Source organism: Capricornis sumatraensis, chromosome 17 (genome assembly GCF_032405125.1).
Source record: "Capricornis sumatraensis isolate serow.1 chromosome 17, serow.2, whole genome shotgun sequence".
Taxonomy (NCBI): domain Eukaryota; kingdom Metazoa; phylum Chordata; class Mammalia; order Artiodactyla; family Bovidae; genus Capricornis; species Capricornis sumatraensis.
Genome location: NC_091085.1, coordinates 60,392,630 through 60,409,528, shown reverse-complemented (window position 1 = coordinate 60,409,528; position 16,899 = coordinate 60,392,630). Strand labels below are relative to the sequence as shown.

The following is a 16,899-nucleotide window of genomic DNA, read 5'->3' as shown; positions in this document are numbered from 1 at the left end:
GGAACTCGCTGCATGTTTCTTTTTAAAGACACCTTACTTAAAATATATTTTTTAAAGACACCTTAACGTTGAACTTATCACAACAGCACTGTCACTTATTTGTAACACACACGTATGTTCCCTGTAAGGCATGCCACTCTTCCTGTGCTCCTAACACTGTAAACAGTGCTTCATTGCTACCCTTGGGGGTCATTTTAATAGTGAAATCACCGACTTTTAAAAGCCCCCAAATATGAGGGCTTTTAAAACCCCCAAACTCTGCCCTCCCTCCACCCCTCGCCTCTCTCTCCTCTACAAGTGGAGGTGGGTGGTGGCCGGGGGGGATGTGTCAGCAGCCCCCCGACAGGTGACCAGGTGCCACTGGGCGCATTTCTACCATGGCGATGCGCCACTGCTGACTCTGGGACGACTGGGAAGGCCTGTGGGGAAGGTGGCTCGGGGCCCCATCATCCCCTCATCCCCTCATCCCCAGTCGCTAAATAGGTTGTGAAAAGGATAGATGTTTACAGCATGAGTTGAAACTAAGGCAGAGGGTCACCTTGTTTGACCTCAGCAAGTAGACAGATTTGCAGATACCAAAACTGAATAGTGAGGATGACAATATGTGTTTCCCTCTGAACCATATGCGTTAGTTGCAGATTTCCTTCTAAAATCTAGCACATTCCTCTACATAAGCACAGTTCAGTGATCAAACTCAGGAAATTTGACATTGATGTGATACTGTTATCTGATACAACGTTTTCAATTTTGTTCTTATCCCCATTGTGTCCTCTCTTGCAGTGATTCTCCCATCCAGGATCATGCATTGCAATGAGCTGTCATGTCCCTTTGGTCGCCTTTACTACATTGCTTCTGTTTTATGTTTTGGTTTTTCGTCCCCGAGGCACGTGGGATCTTAGCTCCCCAGCCAGGTATTGAACCTGCATCCCCTACAGTAGAAAGTGAAGTCTCAACCCCTGGACTGTCAAGAAAGTCCCTCTCTAGTCATCTTTAATTTGGAACAGCCTTTCTTTGTCCTCTTTAATAACATTTTTGAAGAGTTTAAGCCAGTGGTTTTGTAGAATGCAACCTCCATCTAGATTCTCTGGTATTTCCTCATTTTTATGATCAGGTTGTGCATTTTGGCAGGAATTTTATCTCCATTTTGCAGATGACAAGAAATTGTTGTCTAAAGAGGGTAAGTAATTATTGGGCAGAATTCAAACCTGGAAGTAAGTCTGGCTTGGAGCCTAGACACTCCCAGAAATCTTACATCGGCTGATTTTGGCATTGCTGAAGAAATTGGAAGATCCAGCAGTGGCATTACTGGCCTACCTTCTTGCAGAGCCACAATGAACAGGAGCTGAGTTGCAGCTCCTTCTTCCCAGGAAATGAATTTGCCACAGCCCCCACCACAACACCAGCCCAGCTTCCTATGTTACTTGTCTGGCCCCAGAGGGCCTTTGAGTTTGAGAGCTCTGTTCTGTCCCATAACCCTGACATAGAAAGTGGTTTTACAAAAACAAAGTGCTCTGACTGAATGAAGTGAGAGTTCATGGAGGAAAGCGTGGCCTTCCTTGGGCTTCCGAGGTGACTCAGTAGGTAAAGAATCTGCAAGAGGAGGGCATGACAGACCACTCCAGTATTTCCCGGAGAATCCTATGGACAGAGGAGCCTGGCCAGCTACAATCCATGGGGTCACAAAGAGTCGGACCCAACTGCAGCAACGTAGCACACATGCACATGTGTGGGCTTCCTTAAGCTCTTGTCCTTCTGTATAAACTTGGACGTGGCCAACAGCAGCTTGGTGGGCTGAGTTGGGAAGGGGGCCCTTCTTTTTCCTATTGCAGCTTCTAGCCTCCATCCTGTATCACATGTACCAAGACCCACCCCCTCTTCTGTCCCCAGATGGCCCTCTGACTGGGACTGAGTAGGGTGGAGCAGGTACCCCTGTATGAAAAATCACTGGCTCCCCAGAGAAGACCTGGGCATCTTCTTCCATCCTTCTCTGAGATTCCCACCTCTCTGCTTCTGCAGAGACCTGTGGTCTGGGTGGAGTTTTTCCTGAGTGTTTGGTTTTCTTTTCTTAACTTGGCTGAACTCAGGAATCATCAGATTGGCTTGTAAAAGGAGGATTTCCAATCTATTGGAATCTGCCCTATGCGGATTCCAATTTAAGTTGGTCTGGGTATGTCTCTGGAATCTTTTTGCCTTGAAAATGCCAAGTCCTAACCACTGGACCTGCAGGGAATTCCCTGGAATCTCTCTGTAACCAGCACTCCAGGTACTCAAATGCAGGCAACTTGTGAGGAAAACATGGGCAGTTAAAAGAACAGTCTTTAATTTCAGTTGGATGTTTGGAATAGATAATATGTTCATAGGTTCCAAATACAGTGAAAAATTGCTGTTGCTCCTGTTTCCAGGTTCCCAATTCTCCACAAAGATAATCACAGTTGCCAGTATATTTTGATCCCATCTAGAGATTTTATACATAAACAAGAACACACCCTACTTCTTTAAAAAAAAAAGTCTATGCACATCGCTACTGTTCTCCCTGCCACCTGTTCTCAACTGTCTGAGCAGACAGGCCTAAGTTTAAGCACAGGCACTTTCTAATTTGGTGACTTGTGAGCCTCCCTGAACCTCAGTTTCTTCTAAAATGACATGAATAATAGCAGGACATCTCATAGGTCTTTGAGGGATCATGAGAGAGCACTCATGTAAAGCTGTCAGCACTGGGCCTGGCAGTGAGTGGCTCTGTATCTGGTTAATGGTGTGTCCAGAGGCAACCAGGCTCAGCTTCCTGGCCTCAGAGGTACCGACTGAGAACCCTGCTGTGGATCAGGCCACCTGCTTAGGGTTCTGATGGCAGAAAGAATCTCAATATCAGTGAATGCTTTTCTGAGCCCTTTACTATGTGGTGGGCATTTGCCAAGGGCTTTATGAAAACATATTTCAGGGTTCTTTCATGGTTTTATACCAGTGAGGTTGGGTTGAATTCTGTGGAGTGTTTACATTATAACATGTTCAGCAGGTTCCCAACCTCTACCCACTGGGTACCAGTAGGACTCTTCCCTGCCAGTTGTGAAAACCGAAAGTGTCTCTAGACTTGGCCAGATGTCCCGGGGAAGGAAGGGGAGCAGAATCACCCTCAGATTAGAACCACACTTTATTTCATTCTTCCAGTACCGCAGTAAACTCTGGGCGGTAAGTACTATTATTGTCCCAGACTACGAGAGGAAACCTGGAGAACAGAGAGGGTGGGTGATGTACACAAGAACACACAGCTAAGAAATCTGTGCTGGGATTCACATTCTGCAGCTGTCTGACTGCAGAACTCCTGTTCATAAACATTACGTAAGAGTTGCTCTTATCTTGCAGGAATGTCCAAAATTTTGCAAAGCCTTTCGTGGATATCTACTTACAACTCACCTCAATAACCTCATGTTATCTGTTTTTATATCTGCCAGCAGATCCTCACAACACCCCCCCCCCACCCCCATGAGATCTCTGAGGTTCCCATTTTACAGACCGGGCAACTGAGGTCACTTGCTTAAGTTCACAAAGCCAGTAAGTCAGAGGTTCTGTGCCCCAGCTGCACACTAGAGTCAAGCTGGGGAACTTCTGGAAGGCCCAGGCCTCATCCTAAACAAATGAGGCTCTCTGGGTGTGGAATCTGGGCATTCTTAGCTTTTACATCTCCCACAGGATTCCAAGGTTGGGAGCTCCTGTGTTAGGGTGAGAAGCCAGGTCACGTTTCAATGCCGGATCTAAGTGATGAGTGGAGCCTGATGCAGGCTCTGTCTCATTTCTGGAATGAGACAGAGATCAGTTATCTCATCAGAGATCAGAGACGTGGAAGCACCACCCCGGTTTGCCCCAAGGGAAATCCATGTGGCCCATAGGGACATTTCACTTCTCCACCTGAAATCCCTCCCAAGGGACCCTGCACACACACCGCCCCCCCTCCCACCGCCACCCACCGTAGGCGCCCGGCTCTTGCCACCAGGGTCCTTCTTTATTCTGGTGCACTCAGAGATGAGGTCCAAGAAAAAAGGCAGTAACAAGAGGGTCCCCAAGGCCAGCAGGGGAGAGAAGCACTGGCCTCCTCCTGGGAAAGAATGAGCCAGTGCTGGGAGGAGTAAGGTGTCTTCTGAGGGTGCCAAGGGTGTGTCCCCACTTGCTCCTCCAACAGGAGCCGCACCGGTCCGAGCAGTTGGGTGACTCCAGTTTGAATTCCTCCTGAAGTGCTGGTGTTCTCTCTGCAAGGGTGAGGAGTGGTGGGAGCTGGCGTTTCAAAGATGCTGTACCAGTGCTCTCTCCTCGACCCCACTTATACCCACCAGGAGGGCCTGCATGGAACAAGGCCCCACAGGACAGATGGGCAAGTAGAGGGCCGGGGCAAACATCGGTACTCAAGGGCACTCTGGGGTGAGCAGACCACCTGAGTCCAATCCCATAAGCCCAGAGTGGGAGGGTCTGGGCAGGATGTCTATAGGGAAAAAAGGGTGTGTGTTTGCTTGTTTGTTTGGCCACACCAGATAGCATGAGGGATCTTAGCTCCCCAACCAAGGATTGAACCTGTGCCCCCTGCATTGGGAGCACAGATTCTTATTTATGCACAGAACCGCCACAGAGGTCCCAGGGAAAAGAGATTCCAAGGAGAAGAAGCAAAAACGATTAGCAGGACTTTGGAGGCAAATCCTGTATGGTCCTGCCCCTGATCCCTCCTGGTCAGAGGAGAGCCCAGGAGCTGCCCAGACCACATCAGAGGGTAGCTGACATGCCTGCCTCTCACCTGGCTTCAATCTCCTTCTTTTGTCTTCTTGAACATGGCCAAGGCTTCCTCCAACACACCGTCGGGATCTAGAATTTTGACCTGGATGGAAGTAGCAGGACTTGGTCTGAGGAGTGTGGAGAAGACCCAGGCTGTCAGCCTTTGGGACACTGCCTGCCCTGTGGGGGTGCTGCCAGCCTTGGGGGTGCTGGCTGCTTTGTAGGGGTACTGCCAGTCTCCCTGGGGATGCCCTGACTGAAAACAAAACCTTGTCTGTTTCCTGACTGGGCTGGGCTCAGTTAGGTTGGGTGTGGCTGGCAGGGGGCTGCTGTTTCCTATCTGTAGGTTGGGTGTGGTCCCAGGATCCTTGAAAGAGCTGCCCACCTCAGGAATGGGGAACTGGGTGGGCTGGGGGGCCTCATCGCGGCCGAAGTCAATCATTGTGCCACACTTGGCCACGTTGTCCACCCAGAAGCCTTCAAATAGCTGACCATGGTCCAGGTGGAAGAAACGCCCCGACCCATTCTTCACACCTCTCTGCCAGTTGCCTTCATAGCGGTTCCCATTCTCTGAGGGAAAAGACAGGGGGTCATGGGTGCTGGCCCACCACATTCCCCCCGCCCCGGACTGGACATCACGCCCACCAGAAAGCCATAGAGCCCCGGGGTGTCAGTGGTTTCAGACCTGGTTCACATATCACCTCACCTCAACTACCTACTTGAACTTAGATAAGCGACATTGTTTCCTGCCTGTAAAAAATATAGATAATGATACTAACAGGCAGTGCTTTTCCAGCACTTACTCTCTGCCGGATTCCATGCTGCTTGACCTCACTTCTCACAAAAACAGTTCTGTGAAGGATAAAGGATTCTATTTTATACATGAAACTTGAAAAGCTCCAGAAATTTGATTGATTTGCTCAAGGTCACAGAACTAGGAAGGGTTTCAAACCAAATCCTGTTCATCCCAGGAGCCCCTGCTCTTAACTGGGAATCAATTCCACTTCCCATTGGATGGTGGTGATGCTGTAAAAATAGTAATGATAAATCTAACATGTCTCAGCTCAAACACTTATGAGCTGTGTGACCCTGAGCAAGTCATGCAGCCGTTTTGTCTCATTTCCTCATTTGTAAAATGAGGACCAGACTAGCACCTCCCTCATTAAATTATTGTAAAGATTAAATGAATCTGTACACAAAAAAGGACTTAGATAAGTACTGGATAAACTCCACATCAGAGATCAACAAACCTTTCCTGCAAAGTAGCAGATAGGATTTTCGGCACTGGGGGTCTCTGCCACAGATGGTCACCTCTGTCATTGGACAATACATAAGTGCACGAGCACATCTGTGTGCCAACAAAACTTTATTTACAAAAACATGTTTGGGGCTGGATTTGGCCCATAGTTTGCTGAGCTCTGCTATACAAGTATGTGCTAATACTGAGCGCCTACTATTTATTCTATGTCATGCTAAGCATTTTACAAATATAAACCTCACTTAATCTTCACAATAACTTTAGGTAAACTTTATTTTTCCCTTACTTTACAGTTGAGAAAACCGAAGCATAGAGAGTTGAAAGACGTTAATTGCCCAAGGTCCCACAACTAGTAAGAGCTGGTTCCAGACTCCAAGCCTTAGAAAGCCTGCACTTAGAATTCCTTCACTGTGTGGGCCACAGCAGGCGCTCACTAAATGCAGGCTATTAGTAGGAGGTACGCACTAAAATCAGGAATGGAAGCAGGGTGCAGGGAGGATTGAGAATGACAGAGTGGCTGCCTTAACCCTCCCCGGTTTTCAGGAGCCTAGGTTCTGGTTTGTGTGCTCACCAAGGGTATCTATTACACAGCAGGCACTGAGGAAACAGTGGGGAAGAAAACAGACACAGCCCCAGTCCTTCTGCAGAGCACAGTCTGGAGGGACAATGATGCTAAATTTATGGATTCTAGGGGAGTGATCACACCATCGTGGTTATCTGGGTCATTAAACTCTTTTCTGTATAGTTCTTCTGTGTATTCTTACCACCTCTTCTTAATCTCTTCTGCTTCTGTTAGGTGCATACCGTTTCTGTCCTTTATTCAGCCCATCTTTGCATGAAATGTTCCCTTGGTATTTCTAATTTTCTTGAAGAGATCTCTAGTCTTTCCCATTCTGTTGTTTTCCTCTATTTCTTTGCACTGTTCACTTAGGAAGGCTTTCTTATCTCTCCTTGCTATCCTTTGAAACTCTGCATTCAGATGGGTATATCGTTCCTTTTTTCATTTGCCTTTCACTTCTCTTCTTTTCTCAGCTATTTGTAAGGCTTCCTCAGACAACCATTTTGCCTTTTTGCATTTCTTTTTCTTGGGGATGGTTTTGATCACTGCCTCCTGTACAATGTTACCAACCACCGTCCATAGTTGTTCAGGCACTCTGTCTTTCAAATCTAATTCCTTGAAACTATTTGTCACTTTCACTGTATAATCCTAAGGGATTTGATTTAGGTCATACCTGAATGGCCTAGTGGTTTTCCCTACTTTCTTCAATTTAAGTCTGAATTTTGCATTAAGGAGTTCATGATCTGAGCCACAGTCAGCTCCCAGTACAGAATTGTAGTGTGGATATAATGAGCTGTAAAGAGCAATATTGCATAGGAACCTGGAATGTCAGGTCCACGAATCAAGGCAAATTGGAAGTGGTCAAAAAGGAGATGGCAAGAGTGAACGTCAACATTCTAGGAATCAGCGAACTAAAATGGACTGGAATGGGTGAATTTAACTCAGATGACCATTATATCTACTACTGCGGGTAGGAATCCCTTAGAAGAAATGGAGTAGCCATCATGGTCAACAAAAGAGTCCGAAATGCAGTACTTGGATGCAATCTCAAAAATGACAGAATGATCTCTGTTCGTTTCCAAGGCAAACCATTCAATATCACAGTAATCCAAGTCTATGCCCCAACCAGTAACGCTGAAGAAGCTGAAGTTGAATAGTTCTATGAAGACCTACAAGACCTTTTAGAACTAACACCCAAAAAAGATGTCTTTTTCATTATAGGGGACTGGAATGCAAAAGTAGGAAGTCAAGAAACACCTGGAGTAACAGGCAAATTTGGCCTTGGAATACGGAATGAAGCAGGGCAAAGACTAATACAGTTTTGCCAAGAAAATGCACTGGTCATAGCAAACACCCTCTTCCAACAACACAAGAGAAGACTCTACACATGGACATCATCAGATGGTCAACACTGAAATCAGATTGATTATATTCTTTGCAGCCAAAGATGGAGAGGCTCTATACAGTCAACAAAAACAAGACCAGGAGCTGACTGTGGCTCAGATCATGAACTCTTTATTGCCAAATTCAGATTTAAATTGAAGAAAGTAGGGAAAACCACTAGACCATTCAGGTATGACCTAAATCAAATCCCTTATGATTATACAGTGGAAGAGAGAAATAGATTTAAAGGACTAGATCTGATAGAGTGCCTGATGAACTATGGATGGAGGTTAGTGACATTGTACAGGAGACAGGGATCAAGACCATCCCCATGGAAAAGAAATGCAAAAAAGCAAAATGGCTGTCTGAGGAGGCCTTACAAATAGCTGTGAGAAGAAGAGAAGCGAAAAGCAAAGGAGAAAGGAAAGATATAAGCATCTGAATGCAGAGTTCCAAAGAATAGCAAGGAGAGAGAAGAAAGCCTTTCTCAGCGATCAATGCAAAGAAATAGAGGAAAACAACAGAATGGGAAGGCCTAGAAAATTAAAGATACCAAGGGAATATTTCACGCAAAGATGGGCTCGATAAAGGACAGAAATTGTATGGACTTAACAGAAGCAGAAGATATTAAGAAGAGGTGGCAAGAATACACAGAAGAACTGTACAAAAAAGATCTTCACAACCCAGATAATCACAGTGGTGTGATCACTCACCTAGAGCCAGATATCCTGGAATGTGAAGTCAAGTGGGCCTTAGAAAGCATCACTACGAACAAAGCTAATGGAGGTGATGGAATTCCAGTTGAGCTATTTCAAATCCTGAAAGATGATGCTGTGAAAGTGCTGCACTCAATCTGCCAGCAAATTTGGAAAAACTCAGCAGTGGCCACAGGACTGGAAAAGGTCAGTTTTCATTCCAATCCCAAAGAAAGGCAATGCCAAAGAATGCTCAAACTACCGCACAATTGCACTCATCTCACACGGTAATAAAGTAATACTAAAAATTCTCCAAGCCAGGCTTCAGCAATACGTGAACCGTGAACTTCCAGATGTTCAAGCTGGTTTTAGAAAAGGCAGAGGAACCAGAGATCAAATTGCCAACATCCGCTGGATCATGGAAAAAGCAAGAGAGTTCCAGAAAAACATCTATTTCTGCTTTATTGACTCTGCCAAAGCCTTTGACTGTGTGGATCACAACAAACTGTGGAAAATTCTGAAAGAGATGGGAATACCAGAGCACCAGACCTGCCTCTTGAGAAACCTATATGCAGGTCAGGAAGCAACAGTTAGAACTGGACATAGAACAACAGACTGGTTCCAAATAGTAAAAGGAGTACGTCAAGGCTGTATATTGTCACCCTGCTTATTTAACTTCTATGCAGAGTACATCATGAGAAACGCTGGACTGGAAGAAACACAAGCTGGAATCAAGATTGCTGGGAGAAATATCAATAACCTCAGATATGCAGATGACACCACCCTTAGGGCAGAAAGTGAAGAGGAGCTAAAAAGCTTCTTGATGAAAGTAAAAGAGGAGAGTGAAAACATTGGCTTAAAGCTCAACATTCAGAAAACTAAGATCATGGCATCTGGTCCCATCACTTCATGGGAAATAGATGGGGAAACAGTGGAAACAGTGTCAGACTTTATTTTTTGGGGCTCCAAAATCACTGCAGATGGTGACTGCAGCCATAAAATTAAAAGATGCTTACTCCTTGGAAGAAAAATTATGACCAACCTAGATAGCATATTGAAAAGCAGAGACATTACTTTGCCAACAAAGGTCCGTCTAGTCAAGGCTATAGTTTTTCCAGTGGTCATGTATGGATATGAGAGTTGGACTGTGAAGAAAGCTAAGCACCGAAGAATTGATGCTTTTGAACTGTGGTGTTGGAGAAGACTCTTGAGGGTCCCTTGGACTGCAAGGAGATCCAATCAGTCCATTCTGAAGGAGATCAACCTTGGGATTTCTTTGGAGGGAATGATGCTAAAGCTGAAACTCCAGTACTTTGGCCACCTCATGCGAAGACTTGACTCATTGGAAAAGACTCTGATGCTGGGAGGGATTGGGGGCAGGAGGAGAAGGGGACGACAGAGGATGAGATGGCTGGATGGCATCACTGCCTCCATGGACGTGAGTCTGAGTGAACTCAGGGAGATGGTGATGGACAGGGAGTCCTGGCGTGCTGCGCGATTCACGGGGTCGCAAAGAGTCGGACATGACTGAGCGACTGAACTAACTATAATGAGCTAAGGGCTGCCTATGTGTGGGCTATGATTACTATGGACCAAAAGACAAAGTCTTAATTGTTTATGTTTATTGCTAGGCACCCTTTTTAGAGTATAAACTCCCGGAGGGCAGGGACCAGGTCTTGTCTCCTGTCATTCACCTTAACCCCCCATTCCGAGCAGGGCTATGCGGGGGCGTGGCCCGATGGGCGTGGCCAGGGCTAGGCCTTGCAGGGCCCCGGAGAACTGTGCCTTGACGGGGTGGCCGAGTGGGCGTGGCCAGCAGGCCTTTGGGACGGGGCTGGACACTCACTCAGGCGCAACATGCCCTCCCCTTCTGGCTTGTCGTTATGCCATTGGCCCTCGTAGATGTCTCCGTTGCTGTAGTACATGCGGCCCCACCCGCTGCGCTGGTTGCCACACCAGTCACCCTCATAATACTCCTTGGGTCCGAAAAACTGGATCCCATAGCCCTGAAAGCACGAAGGTGTCCTTGTTCACCGCGCCCCACAGCACTGGGAACTCCCAGCATCCTCCCTGGTACCCAAAACACCTGGGCTTCTTCCCTCCTTCCTCCCCAAGCCCTACATCCAAGCGGACGGTCCTGTTTTGTAAAATCACCCAGGCCTTCCATTTCCCGCTACCCTTGTGCTACCGCCTTCCTTCAGCCCACCATCATTTCGCCCCGTCTCACTGATCTTCCTCCTCCTCTCTCCCGTTCTCCCCCTCACCCCATGCATCTGCCATATGACTGCTGGGAGGATCTTTTACATGGCCTGTCTGATCGCGTTTGTCCTGTCTTCCCAACTCTGATTTGACCCTATTAAAAGTTGCAGACGCCTGGCAATGAGATCAAAGCTATGGAGTTTCTCCCCAGAAAAATGAACATGAGCACTTATGATGTGACCGCAGAGAATCACCATGGGGTCCCCACAGATCACACCTGAAGGGGCTAGCTTATGCAGCCCAAGTCTACTCAAAAAATCCTGATCCCCCACATAAACCTTCAAGGCCCCCTCCTACCCCTCCTCTCTCTGCCACCTCTGTGGGTAGACGCACCTTGCTGTTTAATATTTCCTTCCTTTAACAACTTCTGCGGCCTTCGATACTTCCCCTTCTCCTTTTTTACTCCCTAACACCTTGCATCTTATGGTGTCACCTTCTACAGGAAGCCTGCCCTGAATTCTCAGTGAACTTCCATTGGACTTTCTGTGAAAACCTCAATCCTAGCACCGTATTATACAATATAAATTATTCATTTGGGGATCTTTGTCCCCCACTGGCTAAGAAACATTTTGAGAGCAGAGATCATGAAATCCTGGGGTCTACAACTTGCCAGCAGTGTGACCCCAGGTGAGGCACTTCACCTGCTGCACCTTTCTGAGCACGCTTCCTCATCAGTGAGAGGAAAATAATAATGATGATGATGATGTTGATGTGTTCTACAATATATCATATTCCAGGGTCAATAGCAGTTCTGTATGATTGTCTATCTCCACGCCCTGTGGTGAGGAGTCAGGTGTTTATGGGTTGCCTTCTAGCCCTCAGGACCTTCTTCTCTTGGCAAAGGGTGTAGCGTCTGCTTTCTTTCTTGCTCTCACTTTTCCACCCCCCCCCCCACCTCTTATCCAGTCCCAACAGAAGGGGTATTCTCAGAAAGGGATGCCAGGGGAAAAGAAAGCCAGGAAATGAGTTGGGGAGGTGGGGGAGGAGACTTTGCCCCTCACAGGCTGCCTGGCTTCTTGTAGCCACAGGGTTTCATGAGCTCCTCCCTGGGCCCTCTCCTGTTTCCTGTTTCTGGGTTTTGTTCTGAGAAGTCTTGATGACTCCCCCACCCCTTCCTTCTCCCACCCACGCAGAACCCTGTTCTCTTCCCCCAGATCCCCCTCCCTTTTGTCCCAGGCCTCTCTGACTGCTCCCCCTACACACACACACACACACACACACACACACACACACACACACACACACACACACACACACACACACACACACACACAAAGGCTTCTCTCAGCCTGGCCCACACCCCAGAGCATGATGGGAACCACTCACACATTTCTTATCGCCTTTCCACCAGCCTGAGTAGACTCTCTTGTACTTTCCGGTCTCTTGGTCAGGAAGGCTGAGGGTGCCATAGCCATCTCGCTTCCCAGACTTCCAGTCCCCCTCATAGATGGCTCCGTCCTTCTTCCAGACCTGTGTTCCTTTCCCTGGTGACACAAAGGTGGGCCAGCACTGCAAACATGGCCTTCATGGGGCCGGTGTGGGGAGACAGCTGCTCTGTCTGCCTGGGCCTCGGGCACCTGGACTGGACAGTTCTCAAGAACTGAGAGGCGTATCTACCTCGTAGGTAGACCACCCTCTCCCTAGCACCCAGAGAAACTCCAAGAGAGGTCTGTTTCTCCAGTGCTTTGCCCTGACACCAAACCCATAGAGCAAACACCAAGCAGAAATTTTCCCCTTTGGTGTTTCAGCTTCATCTTTTAATAATACTGAGTGTATACACCAGATGGTCAGGATTTCTGGAAAATGTTCTGCACATTTCTTCAGTTCTCCTGATTATACATGGAGACCCACCTCCTACTATTATACTCCAACCCCTTCTGTGTCCTCCACTCCCATTTTCCATTCTGCCCTCCAATTCCTGGTGGCTCTGTTGTTCCTGGAACCCACCAGATATGCTTCCACTTCAAGGCTTTTGTGCCTGCTTCTCCTCTGGCCTGGAAAACTCTTCCCCAAATATTCACTCACTCCCTACCTCCTGCAAGTCTTTACTCAAAAATCATTTTCTCATTGACCATCTCACTTAAAATTATTTAATATTAGCTTCTGGACTTCCCTGCTGGTCCAATGGCTAAGACTCTTTGCTCCCAATGCTGGGGACCCAGGTTCCATCCCTGATCAGGGACCTAGATCCCGCATATGCTGTAACAATGATTGAAGATCCTGCATGCTGCAACTAAGACGTACCTCAGCCAAATAAATAAATATTGAAAAAATATAAGCTTCTTTTAACCCCTTACCCTGTTCTATTTCTTTCCACATCACTTGTCAACTCCTAACATAATAGATAATTCACTTATTTATCATGTATTGTCTACTTTCTGTGTCTTCCAGGAGAATGCACACTTCACAAGGGCACAGACTGGTCTGTTCTGTTCACTGCTCTATTTCCAGCACAGAAGAACAGTGCCTGGCATGTTGGAGGTGACCAATATTTGTTAAACAAAGGAACAAATACAATATGTGGGAAGTACCTATGCGTGCCAACTTGTGTCTCAGTCCTTGGTAGCTCAGGAAAAAACCCAGCTTTTTGATCTAGTGCAAGTAATTTAACTCTCTGGGCCTCAGGTTCCTCATCTGTAAAATGGGGACAAGAAGATCTCATGGGGTTGTTCTGGACACTAAATTGATTAATATATGTATAATACTTAGGACAATGCCTAAAAATAGAAAAGATGCTATCATTGATGTTTGCCCTTGAGGCAGGGTCCAGTCACACTGTAGGAGATGAATAGTTGTTTATACCAGCCTGCAAGGTCATATCACAGGTAGGGCAGCCAAGTTCAGACAATGGAAAATGACTTACCCAAAGTCACATAGCCTCTCAGTAATAGAGCCAGGCTCAGAACTTCAGGGTCTTGACTGTTAGTCCAGGGCTCTGTCCATACCACAGGCTGCCCACAAAGATTGAAACACACAGGCAGTCATCCTTAACCACACAAAGAGCTCCAGGCAGCTGCGTAAAACTTGGCCTTTAAGTCAGTGCTGAGGGTGGGTGTTGTGTTATGTGCGGGGTGGGTTCAACTTTTGGGGGCTTCTTGGACAAGGAAAATCTGAATAATGTCCTGTGCTGTGCTCAGCCCTCAGAGGACATTCAAGAAGTTCCCCTTCTGCACAGATCCTTGACTACATATTCGATAGATGGTGTCTCTTAACAGATATGTATTATTCCCATTTTACAGATGGGGAGACTGAGGCTCAGAGTGGTGTAGTAGATCTCTCAAGGTCACAGTTGATGGAGCTGAGATTGACCCAGGTTTATGGACTCAAGCACTTAACGGCAGGAAGGCAGGAGAGAAGAGTGGCCAAGAGCCAAGAATCTGGAATTGCAAGACTAGACAGAGAAGCCATAACACCTTTTTTGAATAAAAACTTTGTTTTTCTTTCTTCAGGGCTCAGTTTGTGTCACAAGGAGTCCATACTCCACCCTGGGAGCCCCAGCCATTGCGGGGTGGAGATGTGGTGGGAGATGTCCTGTTTCGCCCCCTGCTGGTTTGAAGGACTGAGCTTGAAGACCAGAATCCCAGTTGCAAGGTGGTTTCTGGAGGCCACCTTTTCCTCCTGCTAGCCAGCTCCATCCTTAGTGCAGGTCTCAGAGGGTAGAGAATGAGCTGCTGTCCTGGGAGTCCCAGCTGAGTCTGTGGCTGGTGTCTAAAGACAGCTTCGTTCCCTGCTAGGCCCTCTGCTCACCTGAAGCCAGGGTTGAGCTGGATTTCAGAGCCCCAGCATGAGGATGCCCCTGGCGGGTCCTAGTCAGCATTCACCCCTCAGCAATATATCTTATGTCCCCAGTGAGCTCTGCAAGCTGCTTCCTTGGCCCCAGTGGTCCACCGTGGCCCAGACCCCACACTCATCCCTGAGCCCCCAAGGGCCCCCCACTTACCGTGTTTCATGTTGTCCTTCCACTCACCCACGTAATGGTCGCCATTGACAGCGAACACCTGGTGCCTCAGTCCATTCTTCTGGGCCTTCTGGTCCCACTCCTTCCACAGGGGCTCCGACTTTTGCGGGCACTTGAAAATAGGCATGTTGGCTGCTTCTGTGGAGCCAGAGGGTGCTAGCAAAGGGTTAGGGACATCAGGGGTTCAGTTTGCTCCAAGGAATGCTGGGACCCTGGGACTTCCTGGAAAGACACTTGTCTGAGGTCAGGTGGGGTGAGTCATGTGTGTTCTGAGTGCCCAGGGCAGATGAGCAGCCCTTGGGGGGGGATTCTTTTGTGCTGGACTGATGTTCGGATATCTCCTCCCTTGCCTCCCTAGGGGCCCCCTGGGGCGGGGAACCTGATGGCACAATTGCTTGGGATGGAACCCAGGGAAACCAGTAGATCAGAGGGGTTTGTGATGACATCAGGAAGAAGCTGCCCTGGGGAGAGGGTGAAAGTCACATTAATAACCAGTATGACCAATCAGGGGCTTCCCTGGTGGCTCAGATGGTACAGAATGTGCCTGCAATGTGGGAGACCTAAGTTCCATCCCTGGGTTGGGAATGGCAACACACCCCAGTGTTCCTGCCTGGTGAATTCCATGGACAGAGGAGTCTGATGAGCTACAGTCCATGGGGTTGCAAAGGACATAACTGAACAACTAACACTCATTCACTCACTCATGACCAATCAGAGTGGATGCTGGAGTGGTGAGCACTGGGACCACTACAAGGGAGTTGGGACCTAGCCAGGCCCCCCTTGTCTGGGCGGGCAGACAGCCTGTGGCACAGCCCCCAGGGACATCCCATTACCACCACTGGTTCAGTATCCAGCACTTTAGGCCCCAGGTCCTGCCTCTGGTGGAAAAGCCCAGGGGCTGGCTTTTGCAGGGGTTTGTGAGCTGTCAGGAGAGCCCATCAACTAAAGATACTGTCTCTAGGATGACCACCTGTCCCGGTTTCCCTGGGATTGAGGGCTTTCCTAGGACATTGAACTTTCAGAGCTAGAACTGGGACAGCCCCAGACACACCAGGACGATTGATCATCCTGCCACCTCTGACTTCTGCTCTCTGCTTGGGTACACTTCCTGTCTGCCTGGTTAGGTTTTTTCCATCAGACCAGGGCTCTCCTACCCTCCCTGCCCAGTGCAGAAAACTATTTAACCATCAGCAGGCAGAGTTATTGACCAATGAGTATGACCTTAAGGCTGAGCAGGTTTCCGGGGATCATGATGTTCCAGGCATCCACCCATTCAGGGCCAGCATCACAGATGTCCAACCTGAATAGCTGCACAGGACCTGGTCCTTAGAAAGGTATGTGCTTGGTCTTGGCTCTGCTGTCACTTGTTTAAAATTCCAAAAGTTCCTGAGCCAGGACCTCATTTTCATTCTGCACTGGGCCCTGTCCATCAAGGAGTTCCCTGTAGGGACACAGCAGGGACCTTCAGGAGTCTGACTAAGCTGGCCAACTGTACTGGCTAGTAAGTATTTTGACAATCATGCCCAGAAATTGGGAAAAGCACTCAAAGCAAGGAAAACAGCCAGGGCATGAACTGGACAGAGGGAAACAGTCTCAGGTCCTAAATTTAATGTTTTTCTTTTTTTTCCTTTCATTTGCGTGTACCATGAGTACTGTGATTAATCTTTTTTTTTTAAATATATATTTGGCCATGTGGGATCTTAATTCCCTGACCAGGTATCAAACCCACTCTCTTTGCGTTAGAAGCTTGGAGTCTTAACCACTGGACCATCAGGGTGGTCCATGATTAGTCTTTATATTGAAATTAATTCACTTTAAAATTCAATACATTTATCCAAGAAAGAGATTTTATGATCATTTCTTAAGCCTTAGCTAGACACTGGGGCTTACAGTTGAGATTGGCAAATGTTAAGAAAGGTGTTAATGCCACATTAGCCTCAAGCTGACACTTTCTCCTTGGCTTACTCAGAATTGTAAGAGAATCCAAAATTTAATAACTTTCTTATATCATTGGATGATTACCCTTCATCAG

At 47.5% G+C, this 16,899-nt stretch overlaps 1 protein-coding gene across 1 annotated transcript; it reads right to left on the bottom strand.

Annotated features, from left to right (window-relative positions):
• Positions 1–4,114: 4,114 nt before the first annotated feature.
• MORN3 (MORN repeat containing 3) lies at positions 4,115–14,994 on the bottom strand. The gene is made up of 6 exons (XM_068990341.1): positions 14,850–14,994; positions 12,236–12,393; positions 10,497–10,656; positions 5,141–5,325; positions 4,778–4,858; positions 4,115–4,241 (listed from the first exon to the last, which is right to left on the bottom strand). The coding sequence occupies exons 1-5, from the start codon at positions 14,992–14,994 to the stop codon at positions 4,784–4,786; spliced, it is 723 nt and encodes a 240-aa protein (XP_068846442.1). The 3' UTR covers positions 4,115–4,241; positions 4,778–4,783.
• Positions 14,995–16,899: the final 1,905 nt, after the last annotated feature.